This window comes from Xiphias gladius, chromosome 14 (genome assembly GCF_016859285.1).
Source record: "Xiphias gladius isolate SHS-SW01 ecotype Sanya breed wild chromosome 14, ASM1685928v1, whole genome shotgun sequence".
Lineage (NCBI taxonomy): Eukaryota > Metazoa > Chordata > Actinopteri > Istiophoriformes > Xiphiidae > Xiphias > Xiphias gladius.
This window is the reverse complement of record NC_053413.1, coordinates 4241786-4262845: the sequence shown is the minus strand read 5'-3', so window position 1 is coordinate 4262845 and position 21060 is coordinate 4241786. Positions and strand designations below refer to the sequence as shown.

General features: G+C 39.3%; 1 protein-coding gene across 1 annotated transcript in view; it reads right to left on the bottom strand.

Annotated features, from left to right (window-relative positions):
* The window catches only part of LOC120798915 (potassium voltage-gated channel subfamily H member 6-like), a 95675-nt gene that overhangs the window by 48536 nt on the left and 26079 nt on the right, over positions 1 to 21060 (bottom strand). The window contains exons 3-7 of the mRNA XM_040143707.1: positions 13784 to 13948; positions 7434 to 7623; positions 4523 to 4698; positions 2897 to 2976; positions 1988 to 2110 (exon numbers count right to left, since the gene is read on the bottom strand). Coding sequence (XP_039999641.1) covers positions 1988 to 2110; positions 2897 to 2976; positions 4523 to 4698; positions 7434 to 7623; positions 13784 to 13948 — 734 coding nt within the window. The remainder of the gene's footprint in view (positions 1 to 1987; positions 2111 to 2896; positions 2977 to 4522; positions 4699 to 7433; positions 7624 to 13783; positions 13949 to 21060) is intronic.

Sequence of the window (21060 nt, the reverse complement as noted above, 5' to 3'; positions counted from 1 at the left end):
TTATTTTAACACTCCAAACTGTATTTATATCACACATGAGTAGAAAAAATGTGCATTGTACACTGCTAAATTTGAATTATAGGCTATCATAGGCTAACTTAATAGCATTTATGACATTTTAAATTTTTACGGTCTGCTTCCTGTTAAGATGCAAAGATGGGAGCTGCTGTAGCAGAAAAAAAAACTATGGCGAGAGCTCTGTGGAGTGATATTCAATCATAAATACCCAACAGTGACACACCTTTATGTGGCAAACACAACATCAGTCCTTTCTATGACATTTTTTTACAGTAAACATAACAAGGGAAAGCTGAAATGAAATATAGGGATGAGTAAAAAATTTAGAGTCCTTGACTGTTCTCCCAATAAATTCTGAAGAAGGCTGCAGAGATGGCCATGTGATCTAATAAACGTTAGCCTGTTAAACCTCACTTCTGTCCCTCTTGTGTCCAGACATTTTGCTGCTTGCTCTCAACTCTGCTTGCATATTTCTACTGATGTTCTTGTTTTTTTCAGCTCCTGGATACTAATAAATCACTATGACTCACTAATTTTTGTGGATATAATAGACTATTGTTACATTGCAACATTTTTATGAGCTACTCAGTACTACATGGCCTACCAACAGCACAAGCCTGCACTGCATGACTGGATACTTAATACTAAGCCAAAGCTAATTAGCTTTGATGCCCCCTTCTCCTTTGATGACTTCCACAAATTTCTACGGAAGATAGCAGTGCTGGAAACCAAAATTCACCGGTTACAAGTGAACATGAAGGTAAATGACCTATGTGGGAATGACACAATTTTACCATGGACTCAAAACAGTGGACAGGAGCATGCTAACACAAAGCTAATTAGCACCAACAAGAATGCCAAGAAACAGGAGGGCTGTCTGCTGGATAATAAATCTTCAAGTGGTATCCCTCCCTGGAACTCTCTCAGGGGAAAGCCTAAGAGTAAAGAGTAAATAATTTCCCTTAAGTAACAAGCCCAGCCCTGCACCCTGGGATCTGTGATGCGAGCAGCTGGCCTGCATTATCATCCTCTTCAACTCCTGTTAAGAGTAGGACACAGCCCTGGACAGCTGCGAAAGAGAGAACTAGCAACATACCTCCTGAACAACCGAGTGTGCAACTAGACAACAGATTTGCTCCCCTACTACAGGACCCTGGAGCTCTGTCTGATGACCCAGATAACGTCTCATCCTCACATAGAAGGGTAAGGACTGAGAGTAAATCAGAAAGTAAAAGGCTACATGGAAAGCTAACAACTCTGCTTATTACATGATTTATCAGCAATTACACTCCCCAAACACAATATAAATCTTATACTCGTCCCTCTAACTGTCGCCAAGAAGACCATTCTCCTGAACGGGAAACGTGGGGGAAAACTAAACATGTCACATTAGATAGACTCCTTTACAGAATACACAAAAATGAAGAAACTGACCAAATCCATTAATCATAAAATACATCACTTTTCCAGGCATGACCAACCCACAAGAGACCCAGAGGCAGATCCAGAACATGCTGGAGGGATTATGCCATCTGGCCAAGGAGCATCAGGATCCACCAGGAAGAGCTGGTCATGTGGCTGTGTAGAAGGACATCTACGAATATACTCCAAAACAGACACCAAAATGGACAGCTGATGCAAACACATCTGCCAATACCACACTGGGTGTCTACTCTGTGGATGCATGCACACGTTTGTTGGCACATATGGTTTGTGCTTACAGTTCATATAGTCATAAAATTGAATCTACTTGCAGATGGTCTGAGTGGACATGGACATGGACATGGAAATGGGTAGATAATTAAAATTACTCTATGTCACAAAGAAAGTGGAAAGTATCATTTGCACTTTAGCCTGCTGCCGATATGATTCAGACCTGGATAAACAGCCCAAAATGGATGGATGGTTGAACAGCTGGCCGCCTTAGTTTGGAAAATAAACATTAGAGTAAAAAGTCATCTCTACTAACCTGGGTAACTTTCTCAGTGACATGGTGTGTTCTGTCGATCAGTTTGCAAGGAGGTCTGATTTCACCAGGAGGTAATGCCATAATAGCGTCTGTCTTTGTGTCCAGTGGGCTCTGGGTTATCTGCTGCATGTGCACAAACCACACACACACACACACACACACACACACACACACACACACACACACACACACACACACACACACACACACACACACACACACATACACACACACACACACACAAACACATCGAAAGAAAAAAAAAATGCACTGTGTTAAAATCTGCTGATAAAAGTTACACATTATAGTGAGTTTTAGGCATTTGGGTAATGATGCAATGCAGAGCAATTTACTAGTGCAGCAAAAAAACACTTCAAACGTTGCCAGCAACCCAAACAGAGACGTCAAAGGTCAGAGCCTGTGACGATAGAGGAAATGATCTTATTTTAGAGGATCATTCAATGAGGAAAAGGTGACGATGACATTTTACAGGCTAAAGAGGATAACTCAAAAAACTACAAGCCATCTGCAATCAACTGCCCACTCTTACTGTATGAGCAAAAAAATGTAACTATGTTGTAACTGTCAAGCAGCCCCACATTTTAGACAATAGAACCTTAACCCTAAGCTTAGGAAGGTTTTGGTCATTGATGTAATACTAAACTGTGTAACCATTAAAACTGTATGTAGAAAATGAAATATGATTGAGCATGGGGGAGACCACTGTGAGAAACAGTAATTCAGATATTTATGCTGCTATAATTTGCTGCATCTGCAAATTTTCTTTTCACACCATTTGTTTATTTTGGTCCCTTAACACTTAGGAACTTTTAAACGTGAAGGGATAAATTTGTGTATGTTTCTACATGTGTGTACACTGACTGTTATCTGTGTGTGTGCGTGCATTACCTGGCTGTTGGTTCGACGGCACAAATCAGTGTCTGATGTCCCAACTGGCACACTGCTCTTTCGAATGGTTACCATACCAGCTAAAAGAGAGAAGAGGGGAGAACTTTTGTTGCATTTATAACGGAATTAACAGCAGAATTCTGAGTGTGATGTTTTGAGTCTGAAAGCCTCCAGTGTCTCCAGCTTTGAGAGTGCTGCAGGGTTTCTTTTGCTAAATAGCTTTCACTTCTGGCAAATTGTATTCCTCATATATATATATATATATATATATATATATATATATATACACATTGTGGAAAATCTACAGTCAGTTTTCTGCCCATTTGGGTTAATTTTTATTTAATTGTGCAGGTAAAAATGGTTTGTGGCAGGTTGTGAAGATTTTTTTTTTATCAATTCCACCAACAACTAGTTCACTCCACTAGGTTCAGCTTGACATCCAATGACTGTACGCAGTAACTGATCACTGTCAAAACCAAATGTCATTTCAGTTTATTACAACTAAGTTGAACCATTTTTCCTATTTTAATTATTTTTCTGTCATAGCTGTGTGATAAAAGACTTGTAAAAGCTTGCATTGTACATTTGAGTGAAAACTAACATTTATTGCAACATGATCTAAAAGAACTAAATATATATATATATATATATATATATATATATGGAAAAGACAAATAAAAAAACTACTACTACTACTTTTGTCTTCTGAGAGGATTAGTAAACATGAAAGCAGTAGCAGTCATCCAGACAACGCAGTAAGATTAGGCTAGCATACAGTAGCTACCCAAATTGACAGTGTGTGCAAACTGAGCAGCATAACCAGAAAGAGGAGGTGCTCAGATTATCACCTGTGTTACATTTGTTGAACTGTGTGGGAAATGTGAAACAGCGCAGTCTGTCAAATTGTACATTTGTTTAGTTTTCTGATCCTGGATCTGACCACAGTCACTGTTTTTTTTCCTCCTAAAAACACCATTGTGCACATGTACTGTAGGTTAAATGTTTAAGATGGTGCCCTCTGCTGCTTAGATTAAGGCACAGTGTGCAAGTTACCTACTAGGTATTTGCAGTACGTGTGACGATTCTTAAGATGTTCATCAACGTCTTTTGTTTTTCTTCTTTCTATTGGCTACTAGAAAATTGCATAAAGGAACAAAGAGGTAAGAATAGAAATCGTTGAAGAAGACACCTTTTTTAACTTCTCATAGTATGTAGGTAACAGTGTATGTATATAGCCGTAGTGATAAACCAGTGAAAGGAAAAATGTATCATATAACATTAAAAGGTAAGTATTGTGCTTTTATATGGTAGAGTCAGCACTAGTGAGCAGACGTGCTTCATTGTACACTTTACTTGGTTAAATGGCTTCTTTTGTACGGTATGGTCTATATAGTTTTTCTTTAGGTAAAGTATTTAAATTGTTAATGTTTTAAATGAGCTCTCTTTGACCAGAAGTAGATTTTTTGTTATTTCTCTTTTTTGAGATGAAAACTTTAAGCAGCACTTTTTAATTTCAATTACTAAATTTGGATGCTACGGTCTGGGCTTACTGGAGCACTTTCAGACAGGGTCTTGAACACAATCCGCATCATCCAGGAGGGGGATTGAACTGGATTAAATGCTCACCGGTACAGCTGTGTCTCAACTGCAGCCTCTTTTCCCAGTAACTCTGCCCAATCTTGATATCATCCACTGAGGAGGAATGTTTTAAACTCCCAGACCTGCCATCGAAACTGCTGGAAGGGGGGTTGATGTGGAAAGGATAGTTATCTTCACACTGGCTTCTCCTTCTCTCCTCTCTCCTAGACAGATTGTACAATTGTAAAATGGGTGTCAAGTCTCAGTACGTTTTGACACACAAATGATGTCAAACCCACAAGGCAGTACCAGGATTGACCAGTTAATATTGGACCTCCTTTCCTTTCCATTTTATTTATAGCCTTTTCATATCCACACCGAGCCAACCACATCTATATATATATAGTGGCTGAAAAAGAAACTGTAAGTGGTTAAACAAAGGATGTAATTTTGATATGTAAAAAGATAGGAAGAAAGAAAAAGTTAAAACAGTCACTACTACGCCCATCTTCGTACTCAGCCTTCATTTTGATCTCAACTACACACCTAAAGTTTCGGACAGAACAAGAAGTGTGACCTGCAACGGGGCAGCCGCCTTCTAAAGGTCTGGGGGTGGCGAACCTTGTAAGCATCTCAGACGCCTAAACAGAGCAAAGATAAGAGGGGAAAAAACCTTAAGGTGGACCCAGCTAGCCCTCCTCAGCTGCCTCTGTCTGGCCCAATCTGGATCACAACCTCACAAACTCAAGTCAGCCTTATCATGTGGTATTATTATTATTATTAATGTTATTGTCCACTGCTCTCCCCTTCTTTCTCTCCTTTCTTGTATTTTATAATATTTGTTCTTTGTCAGATTGCACTGATCAAAAAACAGCCATCTAGCACCAAACTGTCCACATACAACATTCTGCACAGTGAAGGTAAAACATCCAAGTGACGGAAAAATGAGCAAGTCACATTTTTGACTGGACAAGGGCTTAAAGGAGGCAATAACTGATATTTTTACAATAACAATGCATCGATGGCAATGTGAAAACAATGTGACAATGTGAAAGGTGCTGCTTATAGTCATGAACCTACAGAGAACTATGACCAAAATCTGCAGCTCCCCACAGCTGTATGGAGCATTATAGTGAGCTTCAGCTGACTGTTTAGCTGCCGAGCACCTAACTTTACTGTTTTGGCTCCTTGTCACTACTCTCATTGTTGTTGTTTTCATTTCCAGCAAGTGGCTGTTTCCAGTGAAAAAGCTCTGAAAACTCACTGTACACCAGTGTGTGGCACCTGATTTAGTTTATTTTAGTCCTTTTATTTTTTGTTAGTTTTAGTCTATTTTTAGTCAACACTAAAGCCAGTGATGTCACTATAAGTCAACAATTAGCCTGTCTTAGTCTTTATCCTGCCTGTTTTTGACCTCCCACCTGTTGGGCTGTGCCTCACCTGCTCCCTTTTTGCTTTGACCTCCTGGTGTTTTTGTGCCTGTCTGTCTGCTTTCCTGTAAGCCTTTGTAGTCATCATCATTCTCATTATCAAAGGTACTTCACTGTACCCACCTGCCCACCTGTGTGTCTGCATTTGGGTCCACCTTCCCTGTTGCCCCATACACCAAAACCGTGACATGCTTGGACAAACTAGTAAATGTTGTTAGTGCAGTGACAAAAACAAGAACTTTCATGGTAGTTACCTGTTAATCACTAAATGTATGAAATGTATTAAATAACAGATTATAACTAACCTATGAAAATTGTATATTCTATAATTACTTCCACAAAAGACGTTCTCATTTTCACCCGTGTCTGTTTGTTGGTTTGTTTGCCAGCAGGATTACGCAAAAAGTACTCAACCGATTTGCACCAAACTTGGTGGAGGAATTAGGCCTGGGCCAGGGAAGAACCCAAAAGATTTTGGTGCAGATCTAGTTAAAGGGCTGGATTCAGGAATTGATTTACCGAGTGCCAGTTTGGTTTCTCATACGGAACACTTCCGCCATCATATTTCGGGAAGCTTTCCTTTAATTGTAGGTTCCTTTCACAACATTCTTAGTCTACTGACAACGAAGAAATCTCTCTTCAAAATTAACTGACCAGTATCATAAATTGCTTTATATTAATAAATGAATGAATGAATGAAATGACCATAATAATCATTTTCGGTTTTACAATTTGACTCTCATTAACCTAATTTCCTGCAGCAGTAAGCAGCTGTTTTCGTTGATAAAACTCTGATAAACCCACTGAACAAAGACATATAAAGTTAGCGACTAGCTGGTGAATGTAGTGGAGCATTTAGCAGCTGAAGAGCCAGATATTTTCTCATGAGGTGCTGGAGAGTACTTAAACAGTATATAAACATTTTATTATATATAACATATTAAACGGTCCAGTACACACTATAATGTAGCTGTAAGCAGATACAAGTGCATGTAACATATTTTCCAATATGGCCAATATGGAGTCTGTTGAATAAACATACAATGAATGACAATAGTAAAACAAGTTTGTAATTATATAAAATATGTCTTCATAGGAGAAGTTATATTTGATGCCAAATATACTACATTATAGTATGTTATTACTGCTTCTAAAAGCTCAAATGGGGGTTAACAGTCAAATATTTGATTAAGTTAATACAATCACAATAACAAAAATAGAAATAGAAAATGAAAAGATTTAATTACCTTGGTGGAGCACGTGAGGAGGTGAGGGGCAGAGCCAGTGTTGGGGGTGCTGAGGTAGGAGCTGTGGGCAGACCTGTATGAAGACCCCCCCCTCTTCTACCCCCTCCTCCTCCTCCTGTTCTTGTGTTCACCAGAGCCCCAGCAGCATCACCTCCTTCTCTTCTCTTTCTGTCTCCCTCACTCCTTCGCCTAGGTGCCGCCAAGCTTACCCTCTCTACTCCTCTTCCCCCTCCTCTCATTCGTTCTTCCTCCTCTTCCTCCTCCTCCTTTTCTTTGTCCCACAGTAGTAGTCCAGCTCCTGCCTCCTCCAGCTGTTGTCTCTCAGGGAGGGACAGCAGTTTGTCCAGGGCCACAGACTCATGACCGAGGGGAAGGAACTCAGCATGAGGAGAACCCAGCTCTGTATCCTGTGACAGGACACCTGAAGTGGGGCTGAGAGACCGGAGGAGAAGGCGCAGACGCTGCCGCCAAGCTGGGTGGAGCCCAAGAGAAAGACAGTGATGGTTCAGTTACTCTTTAATCTAATTATGAAAAAAAGGGTGGAATACAATTCTACTTTATTTTGTTGCTAAAATTGGGTAGCAACTGCCTTGGACACATAGATAAGTGGTCAGGATAGTGACGGAAGTACAAAGTCCAGGCTTGTAACACCGGAGACCATGGTTTGCATCTTGACTCCCGTCTGTGGTTAGGTTTAGGCAACAAAAGCACTTTGCTGTTAGGGAAGTTAAGGAAAGATGTGGTTTTAGTTAAATTTTAATAAACGTGGTTTCGAAGTCACTTTGAACCAGACCATGATTTTTCCCCAACCTTAACTAAATAAGGATTGTTCATGGTTATGTTTAGTGCCTAAATATAAACATAAAGACAACATTCACCTGGATTTCTGCTGAGGACAAGGTCAAGATTTGGTGTCTATTTGTTAATTTGTTTGTTGGTATCTTTATTTATATGGGACAGCACGCAATAGCTAAGGTGTGAGAGAATCATTGCATTCATATACAATTTTTCAGCCTCCTAGCGGTAGATAAGACCTGATACATCTTATTTAGATAAGCAAAACTTTTTAATTTTGGTAACCTTTTTAGCTTATTTATTAAAAGTAAAATTTGAATCTAAAACTAAACTACAAGATATTTTAAATTATGAGCAATTTTAAGTTTTTCTTGTTGTTAAGTGGCTCAAGAAGTATGCTGGTTCGCTTACCGCATGGCTGGCATGCTAATTGGCAAACTAATTAGCTTAGCGGGCTAGTCAGGTAGATAGGAGTGGATGCTTTGTTACTTGCTAAGACAAGGAAGTTCAGGTTGATCAGTTGGCTGTTGCTTGAGGTTCAGCAGCATGCTGCCGCTGGGAGGATCATGCTGTCTAGCTTAACATGGAGTTAGCAGGTTTTTAGTTGGATAAAATACTGGTAATTGATGATATTGTACTCAAAAGCGAATATAACTTGTTACAGAGGGTTGTGTTGAGTGTGTGGGTGCAGGTAAAGAGGGAGGTGGAGCCTTCTCGGTGTCAAGGGGACAACTTAAACGAAACACCAGTTATTGAGAGGGTGCCAACCTGATGACCCTGTAGACTTGCATGTACTCCCACACTCACACACAAATTCAGTTTTATACCATGTTCCTTCATTTGGTAAGACAAGGTCAAGGGCAATAATGTATTGAAACAGATTGCTAAGTAGTGGCTATTGTTGATATTAGTGGAACCAATTATACAGTGACGGTGATTGGATTACTGAGTGGGCAATGGCATTCAGATGAAACTGCCAGTGGGGCCAGTCACGGCAGCTCAGCCTAAGCAGATACAATGCAGATATAAGGCTGGGTTAAGCCACCAAGTATTTTCTTTTTGCTTGGGTGAAGGTGGGAGTTAAAAAAAAGCCTAAAAGTATGTTAGGAAAGTTTTAAAGTACTTCAGGTCAGGGAACAGTGCCATCTGTTATTGAGCCAAGCAGATTTATGACGGCATGGTCTGATAACCACTGCGAGGCCTAGTGAAAGGGCACTTAACATGATTGCTGGGCTTCTATAAGAATGGTCACCCAACTTTTGGCACATTTAACTGTGTATCAATAACTTTTTTCCATTTACTAGTACATCAGGTTGACAGAGTCAGTGTTTTTAGAAAAATACATGCAGAAGTTTACCAATGTTAAGGTGCAAAGAGGATGCAGTCAGCCATTCAGAAATACTTGATATAGCGTCACTTAATTTAACAGCCACTTCCTGTTTCCTAGTTGCATGAACATACAAAACAGCATCCTCTGCATTTGTTTTATTTCACGACAAGCTAAAGGTATGCCATAAATATAAATACTAAACAGTATTAGTATAATGTCCTAATATGGAAATTTAGGGGACTCCAGTGTTATACTTGAGAGGATCAGAGAGTTTAGACAGGGAAATGGTTAACAGAGTCTAAAAACTAAACACACTGCCCTAACATCACCACCCTTATCTAATTTTTACTGAAGACACTCCATTAAGTAGCAATTTGCTTTGTCAGAATGATTACTCCTGAACCCAAACTGTAAAGGATGAAAAAACTTAATCTGATTCTCATAAATTAGCTGATCAGCTACCGATCTTTCAGCAACCTTAGAAATAACAGGAAGGACGCTTATGGGCTGATAATTTGCAACCTCAGTTGTATCACCGGATTTCAATTTGGGAACTACAACATCAGACATTCATCAGTCATTAGAAAATAACTCTAGTTCAAATAATGAAATAATCAGATGTGAAATTGGTAAAGACAATGTGGATCTGTGAGCTTTCAAAAGTACTGTATCCAGACCATGAGCATATTTAGCTTTTGAGTTACTGAGAAAGGTTATAAGATTCCCAACAATTGCTGGGGAAACCTCTCAAATTCGAAATACTATTTACTAACTGTCAGTGGGGGTCATATTTATGGATTGGCTTGGAAAATTGAAATCCAAATCCTTGACAGATCAAAATACCATTTAAGACATTTCATAAGAGTCTGCAGTCTCTGATTAAGGTCCCATTTAAAATTAATTAAATATTTTTCATTTTGTGTCAACGCACTGGCAGGGCAGGGGCTGGAGTTGGTGCAGGAGGTGGAGCAGTACCAACTAGACATAGTTGGGCTCAATCCACCCACAGCACTGGCTCCGGAACTATACTCCTTGAGAGGGGCTGGATTCTATCCTTTTTCCAGAGTTACCCAGGGTGTGAGACACCGGGCAGGTGTGAGGATACTCATTAGCATATCGCTGAGTGCCGCTGTTTTGGAGTTCTCCCTGGAGAACAAGAGGGTAGTCACTATGCGACCGCAAGTTGCTAAGAGGAAGGCTCGTACTGTTGTTTGTGCTTATACACCGAACAGCAGTTTGGAGAATGCAGTTTTCTTGTAGTTTGTGGGTGGGATCCTGGAAAGAATACCAGCTGAGAACTATAGTCTTCTTGGGAGAATTCAACACTCACATTGGCAATGATGGAGAAAGCTGGAGGGAAGTGATTGAGAGATCATGCCTGATCTGAACCCAAGTAGTGCTTTGTTATTTTACCTCTGTGCTCATCCTGAATTGGCCATAATGAACACCATGTTCAAGCATATGGTGGTTTATATAATTGGTACCAAAACACCCTAGGCCTAAGATCAACTTTCTGGTTGTATCATCAGATCTGTGTGATTTGTGTCATGTTCAAAGCCTCCACTGTGGAGGCAGCTGCTCGGAGTTGCGGTCAGAAGGACATAGGTGGTCGCAACCCTAAGAACTCACTGTTGTACACCAGCAGTGAGGGAGTCTGTCAAGCTAAAGAAGGATGCCTTTCAGGGATGACTGGCCCAGGGGTCTCCTGAAGCAGCAGATGTGTACCGGCAGGGCAGAAGGGCTGCGGCTGCGGTGGTCATAGGTGCCAAAACCTCGTGTTGGAGGAGTTTAGGGAGGCTATTGAAAAAGACTTCTGATTGGCCTCAAGGAAGCTCTGGTAAACCATTAGACGACTCAGGAAGGGAAAGAAGAGCTTGGCCCAGGCTGTCTTCAGCAAAGGAGAATTGCTGACTCTGATTGGGGATATTGTCGGGCAATGGAATGGGTAGTCAATAATCTCCTGATTGGCAAGGTGCCAGGTGTGAGATTCGCCCTGAGATGCTGAAAGCTCTGGACCTTGTTGGGCTGTCTTGCCTGACATGCCTCTTCAATGACACATGGAGGTTGGGGACAGTGTCAGTGAACTGGCAGACTGGGGTGGTGGTTCCCTTATTTAAAAAGGGAGACCGGAGGGTGTACTCCAGTTATCGGAGTAACACACTTCTCAGCCTCCCAAGGAAAGCTTATGCCAGGGGGCTGGAACAATGCAGATTCTGACCTGGGTGTGGACAGTGGACCACCTCTTTAACCTTGCAAGGTTACTGGAGGGGTCATGGGAGTTTGCCCATCCAGTCTACATGTGTTTTGTGCACTTGGAGTAGGCTTACTACCATGCCCCTCAGGGGCAGCAGAAAAAGGATGGAAGGATGAAATACGATTTATTTTAATCTTTTTCTAGTAACTTTTGATACCATAAAAGTCACATTATGGTCAGATAAACCAGCTGATTATTGTATTTAGATTGTGTTTTCATCTATTTATGTTAAAGTAACCCATGAGGATTATTGCCTTCTTCTAATCACATTCTTTGAGAATGGTATGCAAGTATTCATAAAACATGCTGTCAGAAGATGGTTGTCTGTATAGGGCTATTATAATAAAGGACATATTTGGGGAAATAGTAACATCCAACCTCGTAAATTCAGAGTTGTTGGGCTGTTTCCACTGTACGAGATTGCACTTACAAAAGTGTCTTTTGTATAAATCCACATTCCACCCCTTCTGCCATTTCTCCTGTCCTTAGCTACAAACAGATGTACCTGGGGATGTCAAGAACCACAGATGGAACTGACTCCTTTAAGCATGTCTCAGAGAAAAACATTAACAATATTTTTAATATCTAAATGACCACATAAAAGTTGTTTTGGCTTAGAATGTGGGTCCCAGAACATTTTAGCACTATTAACAGCTTTAAAAAAGTTTTTGAAAGACTAGATTAATGTAACCAAAATTTTGTTTCAAAGCAATTGTATCAACAGAATTCATATGTATGAGGAAATTTTAACAATATTTATAATCTATAGTCATCTTCTAGAGCCTTATGCTTAAAAGTCAAATCTACCAGACAGACACTTTAAATATTCATTTTACCACTATTGGTCTTGGTTTTGGTTCTCTTTTGCCAGAGAGCTTTCCAGATTTGCTGGCCCGCTGCATCCTTAACTGTTTTTGCTGAAGTTTCAAATTTTCAAAATTATATGTCTGACCTTCTTGTCTGAGTCAGACCCCTTTAGGAAAAAAATTCAGGAATTCCTTCAAAGATCAAGTTGTTTCAATGACACTGATTCTCAAAGTAATCGTCTTCTCCATCCATAATGCTGAGGCTTAGATAATTGTTGTAACATTATTGCATCTCACAATATAATTTGATTTTGATTTGGGATCACATACTCTATAAAACATCATCAAGTCTTTTACTGAAGCTATCCCTGAACATTTGAATGAAGTCTTTTAATTTTTTATTACTTTTGGAGTAGATCCTTACAAAATAACTTCTGTTGTGACATCAGGTCACATACCTGTGCAGATGTGATGACATCCTCATCCAGTTTCCCTACTTTGAGTAGCATGATTTTCAGTTCAGATGTAGAGCACAGTTTGATTTAGTAGAATAGGCCCGATCTCTCTTTGCTCTCTTTTTCTTCAAATAAATACAATTCCAAATGGAAATGCTATCCTTAACTCACCAAGCCGATAAAATTAAACAAGACAATGTCCAACTGACAAACCGGTCTGGATATTATAAAGTACTGCAGTGATATTAGTTAGATTATTTGTAGGACAGAGTCAGTAGGAGAACACATAAGCAGCCATGCCACTGGCTGATCTGACGTAATAGGGAGGGTCTTTTGAATTCCAAGTGGATTTATGGACGTTCATCCTCAATGGATGTCTGAAATACTGATAGTAAACTTAGATTTAACTGAGTTATTACTGCGAAGGGGTGCACATTTATATGCTCAATGTTCAAAGGTTGTCATATCAGAGATGTCACACTGCCAGATTTTTAAAGCTGATACCAGGAAATCAGAAGAAGAGAAGGAAATAGTCTTAAATCCTTAGTCTTAGTCTTGAAACCCTCAACAAAGGAGTCTAAACAACTAGTAATAAAATGCACTGCAGTGAATTTAGTTTTCAAGTAACTCTTAAGAATTTATCCTGATAAGAGTTTAAGTCTTGACTGTTAATTCCCCCTTTAAATTTAGCTACTTCACATTTAGAAAATAAAAATTTATCAGTTAATCAAATATAAATATCTGAAGATCATCTGGTAACATAAACAACATAATATGCATTCTTTGGGAAAGTACAAACAAACTAATTATGTACAGTACGTCTGTAACAAGGGTTGAGCTAATACCTAGAAGCAGTCACAGCCTTTACATGTCATATAATGATAATTAAATTCATGTGTAATAAAAGTTTGGCTATCAAAAAAAAATATGTATGTCATCATTCATACCTCAGTATTTATGAACTCACTGATGACATTGTGAATTAAACATACCCACGGTCAGCCAGGGGATACGCAGCACTCTGTTGAGCTCCCTGGCTGGAGAGCTGTTGGTTGGTCTGGGGTCAGTAGGTAGCTCAAAGTTGAGAATGAACATGATGACCATGCCATCTTCATTCTTCACTGGAACCACATCTATTTCACAACTGAAACACACTCCTGCGGTAACAGAGAGACGCAGAAAAGAGAAGAATGGACAAGAGAGTTAATTTCCCTTTTGACATGACATGTGACAAGCTTCTGTTTGGGAAAGGAATAAGTAAGTCAGTATAATCATGTAATTCTGAATATTTCCTCTAGATGGTGACACCAGACAGAAAATTATTACTGTGCTGCTCATTATATCATCTGAGTGTATACACTCATTGACATATCCACCATTTTAAAACAATTTATATCTCAGTGAGCTGAAGTCTTTAAAAGTCTACGTCAACCTCCATTCTATGTTATTTAAATCCGTCCCTAATGACTGTCATTTGGTCAAATCAGTGAACTGATTCACCTGATGAGTCTGTTTCAATAAAAAGTTTACATATTTTCCAGATAGAAATCTGCTTTACATAATGTATATTCAATTATATCCATAATCTTGTAACAGAAGAGAAGAGTCTTCATACTGTTGGGAACACAGCAGTTTCACTGTAGTGATGCAATGCCCAAGGGATAAATTACAGAAAAGGAGGGAAGAGCATGGCCAACATAATCATTTTTCTGAGACATTTGAGAAGTAATAAGTACAGTAATAAATGTTAATTTATATTGGCCCTCTTAGAGTAAGCTTCAGTGCGTAAGAGAGAAGTATATTCACCCTTCCGTACAGATCCACTCAGGCTTTGTCAGGCCGAGTGGGGAAATTCAGTCAAGTTTGATCTTTGGACCTTCCCACAGATTTTCAAGAGGTAGATTCAAAATCTCAGAGAAGTGGTATCTTAAAATTTCACACTTTGAACTGAAACTATCTGAATGGCTTGATACCCCTAGGGGTAAGTGAGAAAATATGTGTAGTTCAGTTGTTATTGATTCAGTTCACTTTATTGCAGATCTGTAGTTCATAGAAAAGAAGATAATCCCCCTCCCCCATCCCCCTTCTTTTGCCAAAGTTTGGTTGCAAGTTGGCAGAGAGTGTTAAGGCCAAATCCAGGTTACAAAAATCCCCTCAGTAGCCTGCGGGCTTTGTAACACTGCTGGAATTCAAAGATTACAACTTTTGTCTCCTAGCACAGGAAAACCTTTGTTCTCCCACTTGAACAAATTGCCAGTTGTAACTTTTTTGAAATATTTTTATCTTACCTCCAGTGGTCTAAGCTCTCACCTTGCTGCAGTGATGTACAAGTATACTCAGGGTGTATTCAGTAAACACTGACATCTCTGTCGTAAATCACTCGTAAAATGCTGACAGTGTCAAATTTTTAAAGTCCTACACTACATTCTATCTGGATATTGCACATCATCAGTATTTATCTAAGGAATAATTTGTGATGAGCCATACGGTTATTTCTCTGTGAAGGCAAATCCTGCGCTCCTTCACATCAGTCATTTCAGCATTGTGCAATATTTTTCATAACCAAATGGTTCAGCATGGATTATCCTGCTCATACCATGGCCAGCAGCGAACATTATGAATGTTTGTAAAAACTTTGGGGAAATACACACTTTAAATGGAATCACCATGTTGACACTATCTTTGTCAACCCTGCTAAAGATGCTCCTTTACGCTTTCAACTACTACATGTAGTTGAAGCTTTTGATGTGACTGATTATGACACCATATAAGGCCTATGTGGTTATGTGAAACTAATGAACACCCTCTGGCCAGTCAGAATCTGGTATTTCATGTGACTTTGGTACAAGTGCTGGTAATTACACTTATCAGTGTATATTTTTCTTAATTTAGATTGACCTATGAATGTTTACTACAACAACAACACTGCAGGAGAATTTATTTGATTTGCTATATTATTCATGACAGTATGTGAGTATTGATGTATTCATGTGTCAGTTTTTGAATCATATGAGAAATGCTACTTTCAGCGTAATGATTGGATGACTTAATGTCATCATTTCTTTATATATCTTTAATTCAGTTCAAAACAGAAAAGGTTATGCATACAGCACGTTTTCTGTCTTCTACTGAAACAAGATTTCACGGATGGATAGACAGAAAGCAGTGCAGCAGGCTGTGTGTCTTTGTGTGTGTGTGTGTGTGTGTGTGTGTGTGTGTGTGTGTGTGTGTGTGTGTGTGTGTGTGTGTGTGTGTGTGCGCGCAGGACAGAGACAGCAGAGGGGGGTTAGTGTTAAGACTAAATTGACAGCCAGGTTGGATTAACATAGCTACATCCTAACTTATTCTACCTTAATTATGATATCACAATGATATGACCAGAAGACCATCTGCTGCAGAGTAGATACACACACACACACACACACACACACACACACACACACACACACACACACACACACACACAAACATGCACAATAATTTGCACAGCTGTCCTTGTTAGGACGTTGGATTGACCTCCATCCATTGTGGATGGCCTAACCCAAACCTTAACCTTAACCTAACCTCATAAAATGACATTTTGCTTCATTAGTACCAGCATTTGGTTCCCATGAGGACTACTGGTCCCAACAAGGTCAGTGTTTATACAGGAAAAAGTTCCCAAAGAGGTAACACAAATGAACACACACACACACACACACACACACACACACACACACACACACACACACACACACATACACACTAATGCACACATGCACACACACACCAACACACTAAAATGACAAAATAGCTAGGCATGTTTCCAATGTCATAATCCTCAAACTATGAACTGATATTGAGACTAAGTCATGAGCTTTACTGACCTTTTTGAATACCAAAGTGACTTTAATCAGAAGTGACTAGATTTTAAAACTCTACTAAATAAAACAGACTTTGACTCCATTTTGGATTAATGGCTGATCATGACGAAGAACTCGATATTCAGACTGATTTCTCACGTCATTGTTTGGATTTAATGCAGGTGGGGGAATAGAGAGACAAGCTCATCAATGACAGCAGCAGCAAGGCACAGGAACATCCGATGAGGTATACAAGAATAGTTATGGGTTAGTGATCAGATTCAACATAGATCCACAAAGAGGCTCACTGAGTGGATGATCATACTAGCAATCTAAACAAAATGGAGACAGTTAAAAAAAAAAAAAAAAACAAATACTTGCTCATGAACTGTCTGAGTTAGATGATCAGTCTTAGAGACCATCAGGGGCCTGTGTTTGTCTGGCTCTCTTTGGGTTACCCGGCTTCACTGAGCCTAACACTCCTGGATAATTGGTATCACGACGTTGGTTATCAACAGGCTCTGTTAATTCTGAGTTTACTGATCCTACCATGAGTGTGCTAATGTGAAAGAAGCAAAGTTCTTAAGTTGAAGCAATATCACCAGAACCATGAATTAAGTATTAAGTATGATATGAGATGAAACAGTGATAACTAAGGGAGAAATTAGGCTATTGCAATACATCAGCAATATATCACCAAACCTCTAATTCAAAGACATAGAACCTCTAATTACGTGTAGTAATCAAGCATTAGCCAGCACAACTTTTCAGAATTTGATATTTTATGATTATACAACAGCTAATTTGCAATCCATTGTAACCAAATCAAACACATCTTTTAAGGCGGAACTTCACAGATTTTACACATCAAAGCCTGTTTACAGGTCTTGGGCAACTACTACTAGAAATGTGAAAAAAGTTGTATAAAGCCTTTTGATAAATCTGAAAATGGCCTCAAATTATATCAGCATTGCTTAACAGGTTTGAAAATGAAAAAAGTATATATGGGGTCGTCTTCTGTAGCCCGTTTCTCATCTCTGCTTTAGGCTAGGTGGCCCAAGGTTACGTTAGCTGCTACCAGCATACCACAACCCTATCTGCAACCGAAATGCTGGCAGTTGTGTTGCATTGTGTGTCATATAGTTTCCAGGTTTGACCAGGAAGAAGAAAATTTAAAACAAAAAAAAGACAATATCTCTGGTTCTGCTGCATTGATTTTGGTCCTTATTTTGTCAACTGTCCATCATGAATCTGACAATGTCATAGGAGTGTGATTCTAAATCAGTGGAGCACTCTTCTAATGAAGATCTCCAAGTGAAATTAGCATTGTCATCCATGCTATGGTTCATAGCAGTGGCATGGTTCGTCCTGGTTAAGGACTTGGTTAAAGCTAGGAAAGACAAGATGCAAAAGTGGTCTCCTATGTCACAAGTTCTCTTAATCAAATGACAAATATGTTGTTGGTCAATGTACTTCAGACCCACATAATGCCACTTTCGACAGGGCCACAGTTTCAAAAATAAATCAATTTTCTGACCATTTCAACCCTTACCTTACCTCACCATTGTGGTTCAGGCTCGGTAGGTTTAGGCAGAACAAACAATTTGGTTAGTGTTACGTAAACATTGTAGTCTGAATTAAAATGAGTACTTCTTTAAGATTAGGGGACTTTCGTCATCATAATTACAATAATAACCACTTGGTTAATGTTAGCAAACCATTGTGATCTTACTTAGAAGAAACCAACACTGACTACTGGTAGGAAACAGGAAACAAACAGTGGTCTCCCGGGTTAAAGTCCCACATTTAGTTGACCCATCCATCCCCCACTCTCTGGCTCTATAGTAATGTCCCCTGACTTCCTCCTTTGTTCCCAACGGACAAGAGTCACTCGTCACTTAAACATAAACAAATATTGTTTTGGGGAACTTGTGGAAATGACTGATGTCATTTTTTTGGGAGGACAGTCTCCAAAATCACATTGCTGATCCATCCACTCCGACCTCCAAGATTTTGTGGTTCTGTAACAATGTTACGCTTCTTTCTCCTTTGTTTCCCACAGACAGAAGTTCTGACTCACACAACCACTAAGTCCCTGTCAGGAAAACATAAACACAGGTCTTTTTAGGCGTTAGAACAAATGAACAATGCTGTCAAATTACTGGCTGGGATAGGCTTTCTTTGCAGGCACAGAACGTATGCAGAGAGATGATAAATTAAATGTAAATGTGGAGTTTGCTCTCTTTTTTTCCAAAGTTTAGTTTTTTGTTGGAGCCATTGATAACAGCATAGCCTCGTGGTTATATATTATTTGCAGGTGAAAGACATCTAAATATTTATTAAAATGGGCCATGAAATGGGTCGTACAGTATGTCAAGATTATATATACCTTTTGTTTCAAAAGTATCTTGAAGACTATATTTCAACACCTGGCAGGTTCTACAGGATCCCCTCGACATATTTCTCAGCATATACTGTAAATAAAATATAAAATTATTTTCATATGTAGAAGCATTATTGAACAGTTTTACAAATGAAATACTACTGCAGTAACTGTGATAATGGTGGTTTATTTGGTTTTGGATTATTGTTTGAGAATGTGTATGTGTGTGTGTGTGTGTGTGTGTGTGTGTGTGTGTGTGTGTGTGTGTGTGTGTGTGTGTGTGTGTGTGCGCTGAGGTCAGAGTGAAGGTCAGTGCCAGTCTTTAGGGACAATGAGAGAAATAGGATCATAGTTTTCATTAGAGCATAAGCACTGTATCAGCCAAAAGAAATGATAAACTAGCGGATTAAAGATTAATGGAAAGAGCCAAACGATTATTCAGACCTCACACACACTCACACACACACACACACACACACACACACACACACACACACACACACACCGACACACACTCAATCTGTTTCTCATTCAGTCAGTCTCCACCATCCTCTTTCTTCCTTCCTTGACATTCTATCCTTTCTCTCCTCCAGTTTCCTTCTTGCCTCTCTGTATGTCTCTGCATTTTCATAAATCATATGTCCTTTATCAGACTGCAGATACTTCTGTTTTTTTAATATTTCTTTACTTATGGAAAAAATAAAGTCAGAACAGCAAAACTTCATTTACAAAGTAGCAACTCCTCTGTAACTTGGGTCGTTTTGCAGTCACTCATCTGTTATGCCATATGAAATGGATATGCATTTCAGAGTACCATACCATCTCTGCTTTTAGGGGGTATATCTAAAAAAAATAACGCTCAGATTTTTTTAAAAACATTACCACAAAAACAGGGGCTTCAGATAGCATTCATTCTTTATTGTGTTTAGGTTTAAATGGATAACATTGCCATTTGTACCCATCAGTCTACACTCAATAACCCATAATGACATGGTGAAAATATGTTTTTAGCATTTTTTGAAAATTAATTTAAAATGAAAAACCAAAATCTTTTTTTACAAATTTACTCAGACCCTTTGCTGTGTTGAGTTGCATCCTTTTTGCTTTAATTATCATTGAGGTGTGTCTAGAACATGATTGATGTCCACCTGTGTCAAGCTGAATTGATTGGACATAGTTTAGAAAGTCACACACCTGTGTATAAAAGGCCCAAAAATTCACATTTCATGTCAGGGCAAAAACCAAGCAACAAAATCCAAGGAACACTCGATCAAGATCAAGGCAAGGGTATAAAACCATTTCTAAAGTCTTGATTGTTCCCAGGAGCACAGTGGCCTCAATAATTGTAAAATGGAATTCGCTTGGAACCACCAGGGATCTTCCTACAGTTGATCATCCAGCCAAACTGAGTAACTGTGCAAGAAGGGTCTTGGCCACGGAGGTGACCAAGAACTCAACAGTCACTCAAACAGAGCTTCAGAAGTCCTCTGCAGAGATGGGAGAACATGTCAGAAGGATGAACATCTTAGCAGCATACAATCAAATAGGCCTTTATGGTAGATTGGTTAGACAGAAGCCACTTTGTAGAAGTAAAAGGCATGTGACAGACTGCATGGAGTTTGCCATAAAGCATTTTAAGGACTCTGAGAGCATGAAGAAGAAGTTTTTCTTGTCTGATGAAACAAAAATTAAATCTGTTGTGCAGAACTGTAAATACTATGTCTGACAAAAACCAGGCATTGCTCATCACCTGGTTAATACCTTCCCAGGGAGACTGGTCAGAATTGAGGGAAGGATTAATGCAGCCAAATACAGAGAGGTACTGCTCCAGAGTGCACTTGACTTAAGGCTGGGGTGACAGTTCACATTTCAAAGACCCAAAGCATATAGCCACAACAATACTGGAGTGGCTTTGGGACAAGTCTCTGACTGTCCTTGAGTGACCTAGCCAAAGGCTAGACTCAAACCCCATTGAATATCTGTGGAGAGACCTGAATATGGCAGTTCACAGATGCTTCCCATCCAATCTGACGAACCTGGAGAG